General features: G+C 30.8%; 1 protein-coding gene across 3 annotated transcripts; it reads right to left on the bottom strand.

Moving 5' to 3' along the window:
* Positions 1 to 11,785: 11,785 nt before the first annotated feature.
* On the bottom strand, positions 11,786 to 14,896 carry LOC120135496 (nuclear transcription factor Y subunit B-8-like). Of its 3 annotated transcripts, none has more exons than XM_039151779.1 (6): positions 14,465 to 14,896; positions 14,205 to 14,334; positions 13,617 to 13,622; positions 13,435 to 13,509; positions 13,185 to 13,241; positions 11,786 to 12,061 (listed from the first exon to the last, which is right to left on the bottom strand). In XM_039151779.1, the coding sequence occupies exons 1-6, from the start codon at positions 14,716 to 14,718 to the stop codon at positions 12,029 to 12,031; spliced, it is 555 nt and encodes a 184-aa protein (XP_039007710.1). In that variant the 5' UTR covers positions 14,719 to 14,896; the 3' UTR covers positions 11,786 to 12,028. The 3 variants fall into 3 exon arrangements, with proteins under 3 accessions (XP_039007710.1, XP_039007712.1, XP_039007711.1); XM_039151781.1 differs by having other exon boundaries at positions 14,262 to 14,334; XM_039151780.1 differs by lacking the exon at positions 13,185 to 13,241.
* Positions 14,897 to 16,013: the final 1,117 nt, after the last annotated feature.

The following is a 16,013-nucleotide window of genomic DNA, read 5'->3' as shown; positions in this document are numbered from 1 at the left end:
GTGCTCTAGACAAGCAATCAGAGTTGCAGCAGAAAGATTGCTTCTCCATATCTGTGAATAGAATGGTACTATACTAGTAAAATCTTGAATAGAATGTGAAATACAAAACTGAATAAGGGCTTGTTTACTTGTAGAATTTACAGTAGGGTATGGTAAAAGTGTAAAAAGAAGACGTGTGATGTTTCTTAGTGTTGCAGGTGTTATCGTCATCGTATTCAAGGAGCCAACCATCAAGATCAAGATGTTAAATACCATCAAAATGAAAACAAGGTAGGCGCCTGATCCTGATTTCAATTCTATTATCATATTTTCGGCATACAGAAACCAGGCTTATGATGCATTTGTTACCAAAGTACAGTGGGTGTGAGAATATAACAATGTTAGCTTGGCTTTAGCAGTAAGTGAACGTCTCCTTTTGTCAAATATATTCCTAGATTGTAGACATGTAAAACAAATCGTACAATTCATTTCCTGAAACACTTTTGCATCTGAATTTGTACTACAGTTGTGTTATTCAAATTCTTTATTTTCTGAGGCAAGTTCCGTGCTACCCAAATTTAGACACGAGTCTTCGGCGATTTTATTCATAAATCATCTTTTTGTTATATATTTACATGTGAGACACCATTTCAAATATATTTCACGGCATGAGCCGCGTTTTTTTGGAACGGGTGTTAGATCTATAATATTTTATAAAATAGTGTCTGATAGGTAATTAATTTATGTTAAGGTGATATTTATGTAAAAAAGTCAACTTCCTTTCATATTTTTTTTGCAAAAAACTCTCTATTAAAATCTTTAAATATGTTTTTGCAAATTATTTTATAACTCGATTTTTTTTTTGTTTTTGCATGAAATTACACAAGACAATTATGTCTACCAATTACCATTTAACACTTTCTCATGCCTGTTGAGCTAATCGATCGACGAAGAAGCCAAGAGGGGGTGAATTGGCAATAAAAATTTTGGTAAAAGCTTTTGTATAAAATAGAAAATAATTGCAAAGCGATTTAGAGTGGTTCGACTTTCTCAACTAAAATCTACGTCCACGACCATAGCTATCCACACTAAAGATTTTCCACAAATTCACTAATTTATCTTTCTTTTTATCTTTCTTTTGAGGACAAAGAGTAACCTTACAAATCCCTCAAGAATTATACCTCAAAATACAAATTTCGCAAACTTACAGAAAAACCTCACAATGCAAGATGTTTGCACAATTCTAGAACAAAGAAAGAACACTCAAGAATAATACAATTGAGCACAATAAGTGTTCTTGAAAGAAAAAATAAATATGTGATGAAAAATAGGCTTGAAAATGCTCAAACTTGGGTTTGATGCTTTCTCTTTGATGCTTTCTCAATTCTTCTTAATTGTTGTTGATCAATGACTCCTAACTTGTTTATATACTCCTTGGATCAATTTTGAACGTTGGAGATCATTGGTGAAGTTAATAGAGCCGTTAATGAGTAATTATCATTTAAAATTCTGGTTGGGAGCATGAGGGTATCATTACCCCATCCATAGGGTATTGGTACATGCAGTGTAAAATTCAAATATTTCAACTGTTAATAGACTAGGGGTATCAGTACCTCTGTGGTATCGGTACCCTTAGAGCATTCTGTTTTCTCGGAGCCAAAACTTGCATGGGGGTATCTGTACCTTATGAGGGGGGTATCGGTACCCTCTGGGCAATCTGGTTTTTCTTGAAGCCCTTTTATAAATAAAATATTTTTGACTCAATTAAGGATCGAAACACTTTGTAAAATTTGTTTCAAAAAGATTAAAACATAATTTTACACTTAAGTAAGGATTGAAATTGATATTTGTAAATCTTGGAGTAATATGTTGATATTTGAATAATTTAATCGAATGTATTTTCAAAAATGATTATAAAATCTTAAAAACCAATAACACTTAATATGTTATATCGAAACATCAAAATGTTTTCAACAATCTCCCCCTTTTTGATATAACAACATTTTAGTAAGTTTAAGATTTTCTTGTTGAAAATCATTTTTGAAGTCGGTTTTTGAAAAAATACTCCCCCTTACTATAACACCACTTCTCCCCCTTTTTGTTAAATCAAAAAGACTCTAAAACGTTTTTAAACAAGGTTTTTGAAAAACTTAGCCATTTGATATTTAGAAATTTAAAACTTAAGCTACTAAGAACACAATTAAGAGAAAGGTTAGCCAATAGTTTCATAAATCAATATTCATTAATAATATGCAATGGTAATTGGTCATATTCTAATATGATGTAAATGATGCAAAACTTAAAATCAAATCAAAAAAAATTCAAACAAATCAAATATATATATATTAAGTCCAAACATCCATATCATCCATAACAAACAAATCCAAAAACATTAAAATGTTTAACAATAAGTTCTAAATCAAACCAAGAAAACTAAAGCAAGGCAGGGTCTAATCCATAAGAGGATCGGGAGGAGGATGACAACGTGCTCGCATCTCGAGTGTGAGAGCATCTAATCGTTCGTTCATCTCCCATTTTTGAGCCCCCATAGCAGTTAAATGGGACTCTATGGATGCAATCCTAAGATCAAATGTCTCTAAAAATGATCTAAAGTATGGAGACACTTGATCCTCTTGTTGTACTGGAACGTCCTCGGGTGCTTCATCATCAATATCGTCAATATCTTGCATTAGTTGTTGAAGCTCTGAATCATAGTCTGTTATCGGTGCCGGAGGAGGTGGAGCTCGTGAAGAACTAGCTCCCAGAGTTTTCTCAGTTGTTCGAATCCATTGATTAGTTTCCTTATCCAATGTTTATCCCGATTTCTTTAAAGAAGTCAAGTTGAATTACTCAATAGACAACCGTATACTAGAGTTTCACAAACTTTCTTATTAGCAACAAGGTTGACAGTTTCAACGAGTTTGGAAAAGATAATTTGGGGTAGGTTTATTTTCCTATTATTATGGATACAATGTATCCACCAAAGGTCTAAGGCTCTAAAAGTGGAGTATTTGCCTCCGGATGGTCTAAACCACCAAGAGATCATCAGATAAAGAAAATGATCTTGGTGATCTAACACACTCGCACTAGACTTGACCTTGTAAGGAGAACCTACTGTTTCTTTTTCATTATCTAAGCCATCATTATCTAATCCAAATGTGTTAGCAATGTACTGGGAATCAATATAGATGAATCGACCCAGAAGATAGGATCGAATTCCTATTGTTTCGGTTCTAGTTCGGTTTTGAATACAAACGACATTTGAATAGAAAATTCGAACAAGTTGTTGGTAAACTACTGGTTCGAGATGAAAAAGTTTATCAAATTTCCAATCTTGAAGAGTATGAAAATATCTAAAGTTTATTGCTTCCATATCTCTAAGAGAAGGAATATATTCTTCCCGGATTTTGTATGACTCAAAATACTGAGAATACTTAAAGAAAAGATTTTGTCTACAACCAGGTTTGTTAAAGCACAAATTACGAATAGTCATATCAGGATCATCAGGATTAAGAATTTGTTGAATAGGAGGTGGGTTAGGTAGTTGGTTTGAACGACTAGAGTATGTCCTAGGGCGTTTTTGAGACATGATTAAGAAATCAGAAGAGTAACCTGCAAATTTAAAACATATGTATGCAATACAATCCATTCCCAAAACTCAAATGAGTCCTCAATATTTCAAGGTTCTCTAAAATAATCCTAATGGGAAAATTTTGAAAAACTATGTTTGAAAACAATGTTTGAAAATCAATATATAGTTTTCAAAGATAACAAAATTAAACCAAAACACAACAATTTGAAAAACAATATCATTTTTTTTATATTTCAAAAATTAACAAAATTTGATCAAATCTTGTGTTTTTGATGAAATTAGTTGTAGAATCTAGTTTAGAAACATTATATAATCAAAGCTCGATATATAGTTCAACATAGAACAAACCAAAACTAGTCCTAAGTTCAAAAATCAATAAAACAGAGTTTTTAAAAAATTTACCTTGAAATTTGAAGATTGAGTGGATTTTGATGTTGTTTGCACGAAATTAATGATGCTAGCAGGTTTAGACATTGAAAACTGAGTGAAATCTGACTTGAAACGATAATTTTTAGACAATGTAGAGATTAGGGGTGAGAAAAGGGGCGTACGGTGTGAGAGAGAATAATAGAGGGTTTTAACAAAAATGGGGTTTTTGGGAGTTTTGTAACCAGAACCTGAAGGGGGTATAGGTACCCTCAGGGGAGGTATCGGTACCCATTCAAAGAGGGTTTCGGTACCCATTCAAAGGGGGTATCGATACCTAGCGCACAGAAAAGTTAAAAATTTGTATTTAAACACTCAAAATGCTAAATTAATTTTCTCTAGTGGTATTGGCAACTCATATTAAGAAAATTAACTATGTTCAATTAATCAAATCTATCCTTAAACATAATTTGAACATATAATTAATTTTCACTAAGAATCATAAACTCCCCTAACTAATATAACAGAATGCAATAAAAAAAATATTATAAGCATTTTTCATTTAAAAGTGCTAAACTTATTTTAAACACTAAGTGAATATAGTTCAGTTAAACCTAATTCTCTCCTAAGTGTCCAAAATCTTTCTTTATCTAAAGGTTTTGTAAAAATATCCGCTAATTGATGCAAAGTATCAACAAATTCTAGAACTACATATTCTTTAGCGATATGATCTCTAATGAAATTATGTCTAATTTCAATGTGCTTAGTTCTAGAGTGTTGGATGGGATTTTTAGTAAGACAAATAGCACTAGTATTGTCACACTTGATAGGTATGGTACCTACTTCAATTTCATAATCTAAAAGTTGTTGTTTCATCCATAAAACTTGTGCACAACAAGTACCGACTGAAATGTATTCTACTTCAGTGGTAGATAATGCAACACAATTTTGTTTCTTTAAAAACCATGAAATCAACATATTTCCTTGGAATTGGCAAGTATCGGAGGTACTTTTCCTATCTATTTTGCATCCTCTATAATCTGCATCAGAGAAGGCATACAAGCTAAAGCTAGAGTATCTAGGATACCAAAGTCCTAAACTACGAGTGTCCTTAAGGTATCTAAAGATTCTCTTAACAGCTAGTAAATGTGATTCCTTAGGACATGATTAAAATCTAGCACATAAGCAAACACTAAACATAATGTCCGATCTACTTGTGGTTAGATAAAGAAATGAGCCAATCATTGACCTATACAATTTAACATCCACACATTTACCTCCTTCATCTTTGTCAAGCTTTGTAGAAGAACTCATTGGAGTGGCATGAGGTTTCCCATTTTCTAGTCCAAACTTCTTGAGCATATCCTTGACGTACTTAGCTTGATTGATGAAGATGCCATCTTTTCTTTGCTTGATTTGGAGTCCCAAGAAATATGAGAGCTGTCCCATCATGCTCATCTCGAATTCACTCTACATTAGCTTAGAAAATTCTTGGCAAAGAACATCATTAGTAGAACCAAATATTATATCGTCAACATAAATTTGAACTACTAATAAATATTTACCTTTTCTTTTTAAAAACAATATAGTGTCAACCTTCCCTTTTGAAAAACCCTTTTCGAATACAAATTTTGACAATCTTTCATACCAAGCTCTAGGAGCTTGTTTTAAACCATATAAACCATATAAAGCTTGTTTTAAACCACATAAATTTGAAAACATGATATGGAAATTTTGAATCTTCAAAACCTAGAGGTTGTTCCACATACACTTCTTATTTTATAAAACCATTTAAAAATGCACTTTTAACATCCATTTGATATAATTTAAATTCATTGAAACATGAAAATGCTAATAACATTCTTCTTGAATATACCCTTGAGCAATAAGTCTAGCCTTGTTTCTCACTATATTACCACTCTCATCAAGCTTATTCCTAAATACCCATCTAGTACCTATAGTAGATTTATTACTAGGCCTTTCAACTAATGTCCATACTTTACTTCTCTCAAATTGATTTAACTCTTCTTACATAGCCATAATCCAATGTTCATCATTTAATGCTTCTTTAATATTCTTAGGTTCTATGCATGAGATAAATGCAATTTAATTACATATATTTCTAAGAGAAGATCGCGTTGTTACCCCTTTGGATGGATTACCTATAATCTCACCATCCTTGACATAGTTGTATTCTCTTGGGTAAGATACTTCCCTTTTTTCAATGGTTGGATTCTCGAGAACATCATCAGTTTCCTCATCTTTCACTTCTTCCTTTGATGATGGTTCTCCAACATCATGTCTAACGTCATTTATGTTTATAATACTTACATCATCATTCACACAAGAATCCTTCCTCGGAAGGGGATTATCATCGAAAACAACATGTATAGACTTTTCTACAACTAAATTTCTTTAATTAAATATCTGATAAGCTTTAGAATTTAAGGAATAACCCAGAAAAATTCCTTCATCACTTTTAGCATCAAATTTGCCAAGATTTTATTTACCGTTGTTTAAAACAAAACATTTACATCCAAAAGGATGAAAATAACTAATGTTAGGCTTTTTATTTTTGAAAAGTTCATATGGAGTTTTCTTTAAAATTGGCCTAATCATTACTCAGTTTATAACATAACAAGCGGTACTTGTGGCTTCAGCCAAAAAATATTTTGGCAAATTGTTTTCACAAAGCATGGTTCTAACCATTTCTTCTAAAGTTCGATTTTTCCTCTCAACAACTCCATTTTGTTGAGGGGTTATAGGTGCTGAAAATTTATGGTTAATACCATTAGAATTACAAAAATCATTAAATCCAAGATTTTCAAATTCAGTACCATGATCACTCCTAACACTAGTTATGGAGTAGCCTTTTTCGTTTTGGATTACCTTTGAAAACGTGATGAATTTTTCTAATGCTTCATCTTTAGTACTTAAAAATAGAACCCAAGTATATCTAGAATAGTCATCTACCAATACAAAGAAATATTGTTTTCCAACCAAGCTAATAGTCCTAATTGACCCAAAAAGATCAATATGGATCAATTGTAATACTCTACTAGTTGATACATCATTAATGGACTTAAAGGAAGCTCTTTGATGTTTTCCTTTAGCACAAACATCTCAGATTTTATCTTTATCTAATTTTAGCTTTGGCAACCCTCTTACTAAATCTCCTTGAATTAGTCGTTGTAAAACACTCATGCTAGTATGTCCTAGTCTCCTATGCCATAACCAACTATCATGCTCATCCTTAGCAACTAGACACAAGTTAGTCATATTTATTGTATCTAAATGCACCATATATATGTTTCATATTCTATGACCAACAAGCATAATCCGAATAGATACAATGTCGATTACTTTACAACCATTAGATTCAAATAAGACATTGTATCCTTTATCACAAAATTGGCTAATACTCAATAGATTATGCTTTAACCCATTCACATATAAAACATTTTTTATTTGTATGGAATAGATATTACCTATTGTACCTGTACCTTCAATGTGACCTTTTGAATTATCACCAAAAGTCACCTCTCCTCCATTTTTGTCTTTAAGCTCTATGAACCGGCTTTTGTCTCCGGTCATGTGTCTTGAGCATCCACTATCAAGGTACCATGAGTTTGAATTTGTTTCCCGTGCCTTGTAGCAATGCTCTTTTTCGGACAAACATAGATTAAAATTTGATTTTTGGTACCCAATTTCTTTTGGGTCCATATTCATTAGTCTCCAAAATCCTAGTCCCCTTGGGTATCCATTTGTGTAGGATATTCTTATCTTTAGTAGTAATGTGTTCTTTAGGAACCCCATCCATAGAGCCGTTAATGAGTAATTATCATTTAAAAATCTGGTTGGGAGCGTGAGGGTATCGGTACCCCATCCATAGGGTATCGGTACCTGTAGTGTAAAATTCAAATATTTCGACCGTTAATAGACTAGGGGTATCGGTACCTCTGGGGGGTATCGGTACCCGTAGAGCATTATGTTTTTCTCGGAGCCAAAACTTGCATTGGGGTATCGATACCCTATGAGGGGGTATCGGTACCCTCTGGGTAATCTGGTTTTTCTTGAAGCCCTTTTATAAAGAAAATATTTTTGGCTCGATTAAGGCTCGAAACAGTTTGTAAAATTTGTTTAAAAAAGATTAAAACATAATTTTACACTTAAGTAAGGATTGAAAATGATATTTGTAAATCTTGGAGTAATATGTTGATATTTGAATAATTTAATCGAATGTATTTTCAAAAGTGATTATAAAATCTTAAAAACCAATAACACTTAATTTGTTATATCGAAACATCAAAATATTTTCAACAATGCCTTTTAACCCTTTTAAAATCTTATATGTATAGTCTACTCTAGGAAAACTTTGAGGGTAAGTAATTTAAAATATGAATAATTTTATAAAAGTTTTATAACTAGTATGTCTTTTTCAAAAATGATGATGATGATAATAATAATAAGAAATATTTTATAATTTTAAAAATTATAAATTTCATATATTTAAAAAAAAAAAACTCTTAACTTATAAAATTAATTGTTTAAAAGTATAAAAAATATTAAAATAAAATTTTAATTACAATCGAGGGATCAAATGAATTATTATTTTTAGCAACAGTTAAAAACGTGTATTCATTTTTAATAAATTTAGAATTTAATATTTATTTTATATTTTTTAAAATTAATATTAGAAATAATATTTTAAATATATAAGTGATATTTTTTAGCTTTACATTTTTTATTGAATTTTGGTACAAGTTTAGAGAGTAACACAAAACAAAGAAAAATCTTTAGATTTTCATGTATGTATTTATACTTTTCTTTTATAAACATTTTACCATAAGTTTTCTTAATTAATTTGAATAATAGCATAATAAATGATTAATTTGAATTATAACTCATATATATACTCCATTAATTGGTTGATGATGATGATAATAACGAAAAATATTTTATTATAATTTATAATTTATTTTTAATATAATAATTGAAAATACATGAGTTATAATTATACTAAATATTTTAATATGTTTTATTTTCATTGTTGATATTTCAAAAAAAAAAATTTATTATTATATTTTTAATTCATTTTATTTTGAAAATTGTGTCATTATTTTAATAATTTATGATCATAGTACTTAATTTTATTATATAATAATTGGTTAGCTACTTCTTTAATATTTCGAAGTATTTTTACACAAATATCATCCTAACAGAAATTAATTACTTATAAGACATAATTTTTAAAAATAATACAGATCTAACACTCATTCTAGAAAGGCCGCCACATGACACCATGTCAGCATAATGGCCGTACCTTTCTACAAAAGATGTTAGATCAAAAAATATATATGAAATAATGTCTGACATGTAAAATATATAACGAAAAGGTGATTTTTGGGAAAAATTGCCCGAGACTTCACAATCATCATATATATTTTAAAAAACCCATGCGTAAAAGAAAAAGCGAAAAATAATTCCAAATGACCTAATTTCATGAAATATTGATTCAGTGTTTGGTTCTACTGAATTAGGTTCTACTAAATTAGGTTCTACTGAATTAGGAAACATCTCAATTCTCAAACACGATATCTCATATTTTGACTCATCTTTATTATTCCTCAACCTGATGCAGTCGCCAGCAAAATGATTTCCGGTCCAAAACCTTTTTAGGTAGAGGTGAGCATTCGATCAAGTCGAGTCAAGTTAAAATATTTTGAGTTATTTGAGTTGACGAGTCATATTTTATGACTCAAATTTAACTTGAAAATTTCCCAAGTTTAAAAATTTGAGTCGATTTGTTCAAGTTTTTATACAAATTTAATTATAAATATTTATAGTATTAGAATATTAATTTATTCTATATATATATATATATATATATATATTTCTTCATATTCTATTCACATTACAATGTAATTTAATATATCACATACAATATAAAATTATAAAATATATTTACAATATTATATTTCAAAGAAGGTATTTTAAGGATAAAAGATTAAAGAGAGTATGAAAGAGTCATAATTTGTGTGAAGAAAGAATTTGTAAACAATTGTAGTTAAAAGACTAAATTGAATTGAATACAAAATTAAAGGATTAATTTTAAAAAAAGATATTATATTTTAAATAAAAAAATAAGATTTGAAATTACATAGGTATTTTGTAGTGATAGGGAAGCATGTGATTTAAATTTAGTCAAAAACGTACTTAAAATGAAAGATGAATTGAAGAAATGTGAAAATCATACAAAATAAAGGGACTAAATTGAAAAATAGAAACTTTGTTATCAAAAAGTGGAATTGAAAGTACATATGTATTCTATGATGGTTTAGGCGAATGTGGTTCAAATTTGATAAAAACTTTACTTAAAATAAAGGAGGAATTGAAGGAATAACAAATTAGGGACCAAATCGTAAATTTGTCAAGATACTTAACAAAATTTTTAGTTTTTTGAGTTACTCAAAATTTTAAAATTTTAATTTGACTCAAACTCGAAATTCGAATTGATAATTCGAATTAATTTGAATAACTCAAAAAAAAAAAAAAAATTCGAGTTGAGATAAATTTTACTCATCCCTACATTTAAGGTCTAATATCCGTGGGGTTTGAGAACTTCTCAAAACACTAATTTTTTCAATAACAAGTCAGTTTCCAAATATTCAGTCCAGTATCCATACATTGTTTTGGATCAGCAACAACTGAAACCATATACGTTTGACTGGATGAGTTAACGTGGAGGCGTTTGATGATAAAAACAATTGATAACCAATCATCGTACCCATAATTAGGGATGAGTACAATTTGATTCTAAAAATCAATTTTTTTAATTTTAAATTGTTTGAGTCCACTTGAATTATTGATTCAATTTTTAAGTTTGATTCGAGTTAAAATTTGAAAAAAATCGAATTATTCGAAAAACCGAAAACTTGACTAAATATTTTGACAATTTTACAATTTAGTAATTTATTATTCCTTCAATTCCTCATTCATTTTAAGTTTATTTTTTTACTAAATTTGAACCACATGCTTATATAAACCATTGTAGAATATATATATTTTTAATTTCTCTTTTTAATAACATGTTTTTTATTTTTCAAAACTTGTCCCTCAATTTTTCACAATTTCCTTATTTTTTTCAATTCATCATTTATTTTAAATATTTTTTTACCAAATTTGAATTACATGCTCATATACTATTATAAAATACCTATTTAGCTTCAATTCTTTTTTTTACTAAAATTGTGCTCTCTTTTTTATTTAGTCCTTAACTTTATATTTTATTCAATTTAGTCTTTTGACTATAATTGTTTGCAAAAAATATTTTCTCACGACTTCCTTGACTCTTTTATTCTCTCATCAATATTTTACCCTCAAAATTCTTTATCTTAAATCAATTTTTACCCTCAAAATATTTTATTTTAAATATAATATTATGAAAATAATTTATGATTTTATGTTGTATTTGATATATTAAATAACATTATAGTGTGAAAATATACATATCTTATATGGTTACCAAAAGTCAAATTGAAATCAATCATTGTCATAATACTATAAATAATTATAATAAAATTAGTATAAAAACTCGAATAACGACTCAAATTTCTTAAACTCGACTCGAAAAAAAAATTCAAACTAAATTCGAATTGTAAAATACAACTCATCAACTCGAATAACTCAAAAAATTTTCACTTGACTCAATTGAATGCTCACCCCTTCTCATAACATGATATCACCCGAGTGTCAAGCAATTACCAAAACAACATAAGAATAATAATGATAATAATACCCGAGAGTAAAATCAACTCCACATAAATAAATATTGTACATTGTGCTTTAACCTCTTGTTCAGTTATAAAAATAGGATGAAAGTAAACTTACATACCCAATAACTCAAATCTACAATAATACTATCCGACCATTTACACCAACTCTTTGATGACTGAATCGATTCTCAATAACTGGTATACATACATTACTGGAAAAATAACATCAGATTATGTGAACAATTCATATGGGCATTGAAACATGAACTCAAGGAGATTTAGATGATGAAATTGACTGATGTAGGATTAATCTCACTCATTGCCTTGCATCAGAAGCCATCATATGGGCCTGTGATTACAAAAGTTGAATGCTATTAGAACTGGCCGAACCAGATTTAGTTCTTCTTAAAATTTAAACATGTTCGAGTACTAGCAGTAAATAAGCGTTCTAATGATAGAAGATGATACAATTTAGCTACAAAGAAACATCCCAAGTAAAATAGCTGGCTAAACTCTCTGAAGATACCTTGTGAGGCTTCATTCACAAACTTTACATATCACCAATTTCAAGCATGCGAGTCTAAAGCATATTTTGAGTCAGTATAACATTGTTTTTGACAAGTGTTATGGAAAAGTGCTTTTGAAAGATAAAATATCAATTTCAGACATGAAGTTATAAAATAAAATAAAAAATAATTAATAGAGAAATATGGTCAAATAGATAACTTAGCATAAAAGTGGTATCCAATAAGACAGAACTTAGAACTTTAAAGGTTTTGGATTGGTTTATAAACACAGTTTGAAATACATTTTTGGCTTGAAAAATCTGTTCACATTTCTTATGGCTAGAAAAGCTGTTTTGTCTTGAAAAACTTATCATTCAGCAATAAACTATTTTCTCTTAGTAGGTCTTAACTTTTGCGCTCTGAACATTCTGATTACATACAATATAATTTCTTCACCATCTACACATAAGATATAGTTTCATATAGGATGATCTTATAAAGTGCTTGTGTTGGTATGATTTTGATGTTTTACGACTAAGGAAGCAACTACTGCCAGATTATGCTGCCGATTAAAAGAACTGTCATCATTTCAGTCACTTCTACTTATGTCATAGGCAAATATATGATATCACTAACAGTGTTTAGAATAATGGTTCACTTAAATAGATAAAGGCATCTAGAATGATCCATCACATCATTGTTTGGATGTGTCAATGGATGAACTCATGCTATTCATTATCAAGATATGTGACAAGCATTTAGCAAATAAAAATGTCATTCAGTTGTGCCTTGAAAGGCTAAGTTATGGTTGTTGACAACTATAAGATGTCATATGAGATGCCAAAGCCAAACAAAAAGGGGTTTGATAAACATAATTAAAGCAACTTATGAAGAAAAGGAAAAATGTAAGGAGTCACTAGCGTGTTCATGCATTAATATGTTCCATGATAGAGAGAAAGAGAGTACTTCAGGTTGTGAATTCCCATAATAAACACCTTGTGAGAATGAACCTTGATGTGCGAGCTGCAAGAATTATTTACCAAAAGTTGAAAGATATCAAACTCAATGTTTGTCTAGTTTACCAAATGGATCAGAAAATCATATGGCATGATTTGTAAATGCATGAACTTTATTCAAGAACAAAAAGAAAAAAAGGTGCAATGAGGGAGAACCAAAACTAAACCGAATGTAGGAGTAAATAAAATTAATACTCCACCTGAGAATTTGAGCCTAATTGGACATCTTTCTTGGAAAATGTATCTCCACCTTTAGTTGAACCCTTCGTATCACCCTATCAACAACAACCATATCAGAGAGGTAGCTTGGAGGGGACAAATGTAAGGCAATAAAATGTTTTAACAAAGTAGCAGCTTGATTTGTACAAGAATATTAACTCACCTCCATCTGCAATGACCCAATTGACCATCCAAAGAAAAAAAAAGAACCAGTCAGTTCAGTTCTGTACAACTTGAAAAGTTAGCAATTAAAACAACTAATAGAAGTCTGATGGTACACAATTATTTAAAAATTAAAACCAGAGCCCCTTTGGTTTCAGGGCAATCACAAGAAAAGAAAAAGACCCGGAAATCTCACATATTTCACCATCCACGAGTCAAACTTCTTTCCCATTATATTCAGATGGACTATGGTCATATAAAGCAGAGCATTAGATGATGAAATGCGTTACCTATTAAACTATATACAAGGAAATCAATTAGTTAACTATATACTTGGATATCTCACATATTTCACCATTCATAAGCCAAATTTCTTTCCCATTATTTTCAGATGGACTATTATAATATCACCGGCATTTGATGAAATGCATTACCTATTAAACTATATACACGGAAATTGAATAGTTAAAGAGGCAAGTGACAAACCCATTTATGAAGTTATCCAAATATGTCCCCAACATATAGAATGTAATCAGTTTAATTCCCTCCATTAGGAAGAAAAACTATATGCAGTTTTTTAATTAACCACCTCTCTATATTTGGCAAGGTAAATCTTAAGTGGATCAATGTAATCTTCAAACCCTACTGTTGCCATAGCCCAGAGCAGATCATCCCCGTTAATTGTCTTCCTCTTTTCCTTATGGCACTTGTCGCTGGCTCTGAACAACAATTTATGACCAATCTTACAATTAACAATACATTTCATATGATGGAACTAATAAGCTCAGCTAAAAAAGTTAATAAAGCCCTAAAATAAACAAAAAGCAGAGAAAAAGTGAAGAATCGAACTCGCTAGTGATGAAGCTGATGAATTCCGAGACGCACTCCTGAACGGTCTCCTTAGCATCTTTAGCTATCTTGGCGTTAGCAGGAAGAGCTTTCTTCATGATACGGCTAATGTTAGCGATAGGAAGAAACCTCTCCTGTTCTTGCACGTTGTAGGATCTGGGGCTCTGCTCGCCCTCGCTGTCGTGACTTCCGCCGCCAGAACTCGCCGGAGCCGGTGTCGCCGCCATAGAAAGAAACAAATCCCCGAAAATCATAGCAAATAATCAAATCTCTAATTCCTAAACAAAAAACCTAAAAAGGGAAAAGATAGAGAAGTGGGGAAGAGGAAAATTAACCTCAAATAGCGAAGAATGAATGAAATGAATAAAAAGAGAAAGAAACAAGGAAAGGGCGGGAGTGAGAGATTGGATTTCAAGGAAAATCCGACGTTGGAGAAGAAATGATCAGCTGAGTCGATTCAGATCTGATCTGATGAGAGATCCAGGTATTATCAACACCGTTCGTTGGTATCCCCTTATTTCTTTATTTATTTCTTTATTTACTCTATTATTTTTAAAATGTTTTATTTGTAATTACAAATTGTTTCAATAATACCCTTTTGACCACGTATTAGGTCATTTTAATATGTGAAATGACTCAAACAAACGCCGTCCTTTGTATGTGTTTTTCTAATGAGAAAATCGCCTCAGTGACCAAAAATACCTTATAATATACGATTTTAATCAACTTTTTTTGGATTTGCCAAAATGACCAATAAAATCGCAACGCGATTTAGAAAATCGCAACGTTAAAAAGAAAATCGCAACGAAAATCGCAACGCGAGCTTCCAAGTTCGCAACGCGATTTAGAAGAAAATCGCAATGCGATTGATAGAATCGCAATGCGATTTATAGAATCGCAATGCGATTGAGAGAGTCGCAACGCGATTTAGAAGAAAATCGCAATGCGACTGAGAGAATCGCAATGCGACTGAGAGAATCGCAATGCGATTGAGAGAATCGCAACGTTAAAAAGAAAATCGCAACGGTCAAAAGAATAGTTAAAAAATTTTGTTTCTTAAGAATTTTCTCTAAAAAGATCCGCGCGGACGTGTCGAAGACACGTATTACCACGACCACGACCACGACCACGACCACGACCACGACCACGACCACGACCACGACCACGACCACGACCACGACCACGACCCGACCCGACCCGACCCGAGACGAGACGGCGGCGGCGGCGGCGCGCGAGAGTCCCCCTTGTCCTCTTTCACTCAACAAGGAAGTGCAAAATACAAGCCTTAAATATAATTCCCAATAGTGTTTCCAATACTATGTGGGATTGAGCATTACCAACACTTGTTCCCAATATCATTATTCTTCATAAGTTATCATCCATTACAATATGAATTATCGATAATAAATTAATTCATTTTAATAAGTATTTAAAATTATAACTTGATAAATACATGAAATAATTCTATTATTAAATAAAAAATATATTTTTTATATTAAAATTATTGAGATAGATATTTACTATAAAAGTAAAAGATTTTTTTTTCACG

The sequence above is a fragment of the Hibiscus syriacus genome, unplaced genomic scaffold (assembly GCF_006381635.1).
Source record: "Hibiscus syriacus cultivar Baekdansim isolate YM2019G1 unplaced genomic scaffold, ASM638163v2 tig00110610_pilon, whole genome shotgun sequence".
In the NCBI taxonomy this organism is placed as follows: domain Eukaryota; kingdom Viridiplantae; phylum Streptophyta; class Magnoliopsida; order Malvales; family Malvaceae; genus Hibiscus; species Hibiscus syriacus.
The sequence above is the reverse complement of the archived record's forward strand: the minus strand, read 5'-3'. Positions and strand labels throughout refer to the sequence as shown.

Excerpts from the sequence above, each read along its gene's own strand:
- LOC120135496 (XM_039151779.1), bottom strand. The coding sequence starts at position 14,718 with ATGATTTTCGGGGATTTGTTTCTTTCTATGGCGGCGACACCGGCTCCG. Across the intron at positions 14,335-14,464 it reads ATCAGCTTCATCACTAGCGA|AGCCAGCGACAAGTGCCATA; the intron begins GTTCGATTCTTC and ends ATTGTTGTTCAG. Across the intron at positions 13,242-13,434 it reads AATTAGGCTCAAATTCTCAG|CTCGCACATCAAGGTTCATT; the intron begins GTGGAGTATTAA and ends TAATTCTTGCAG.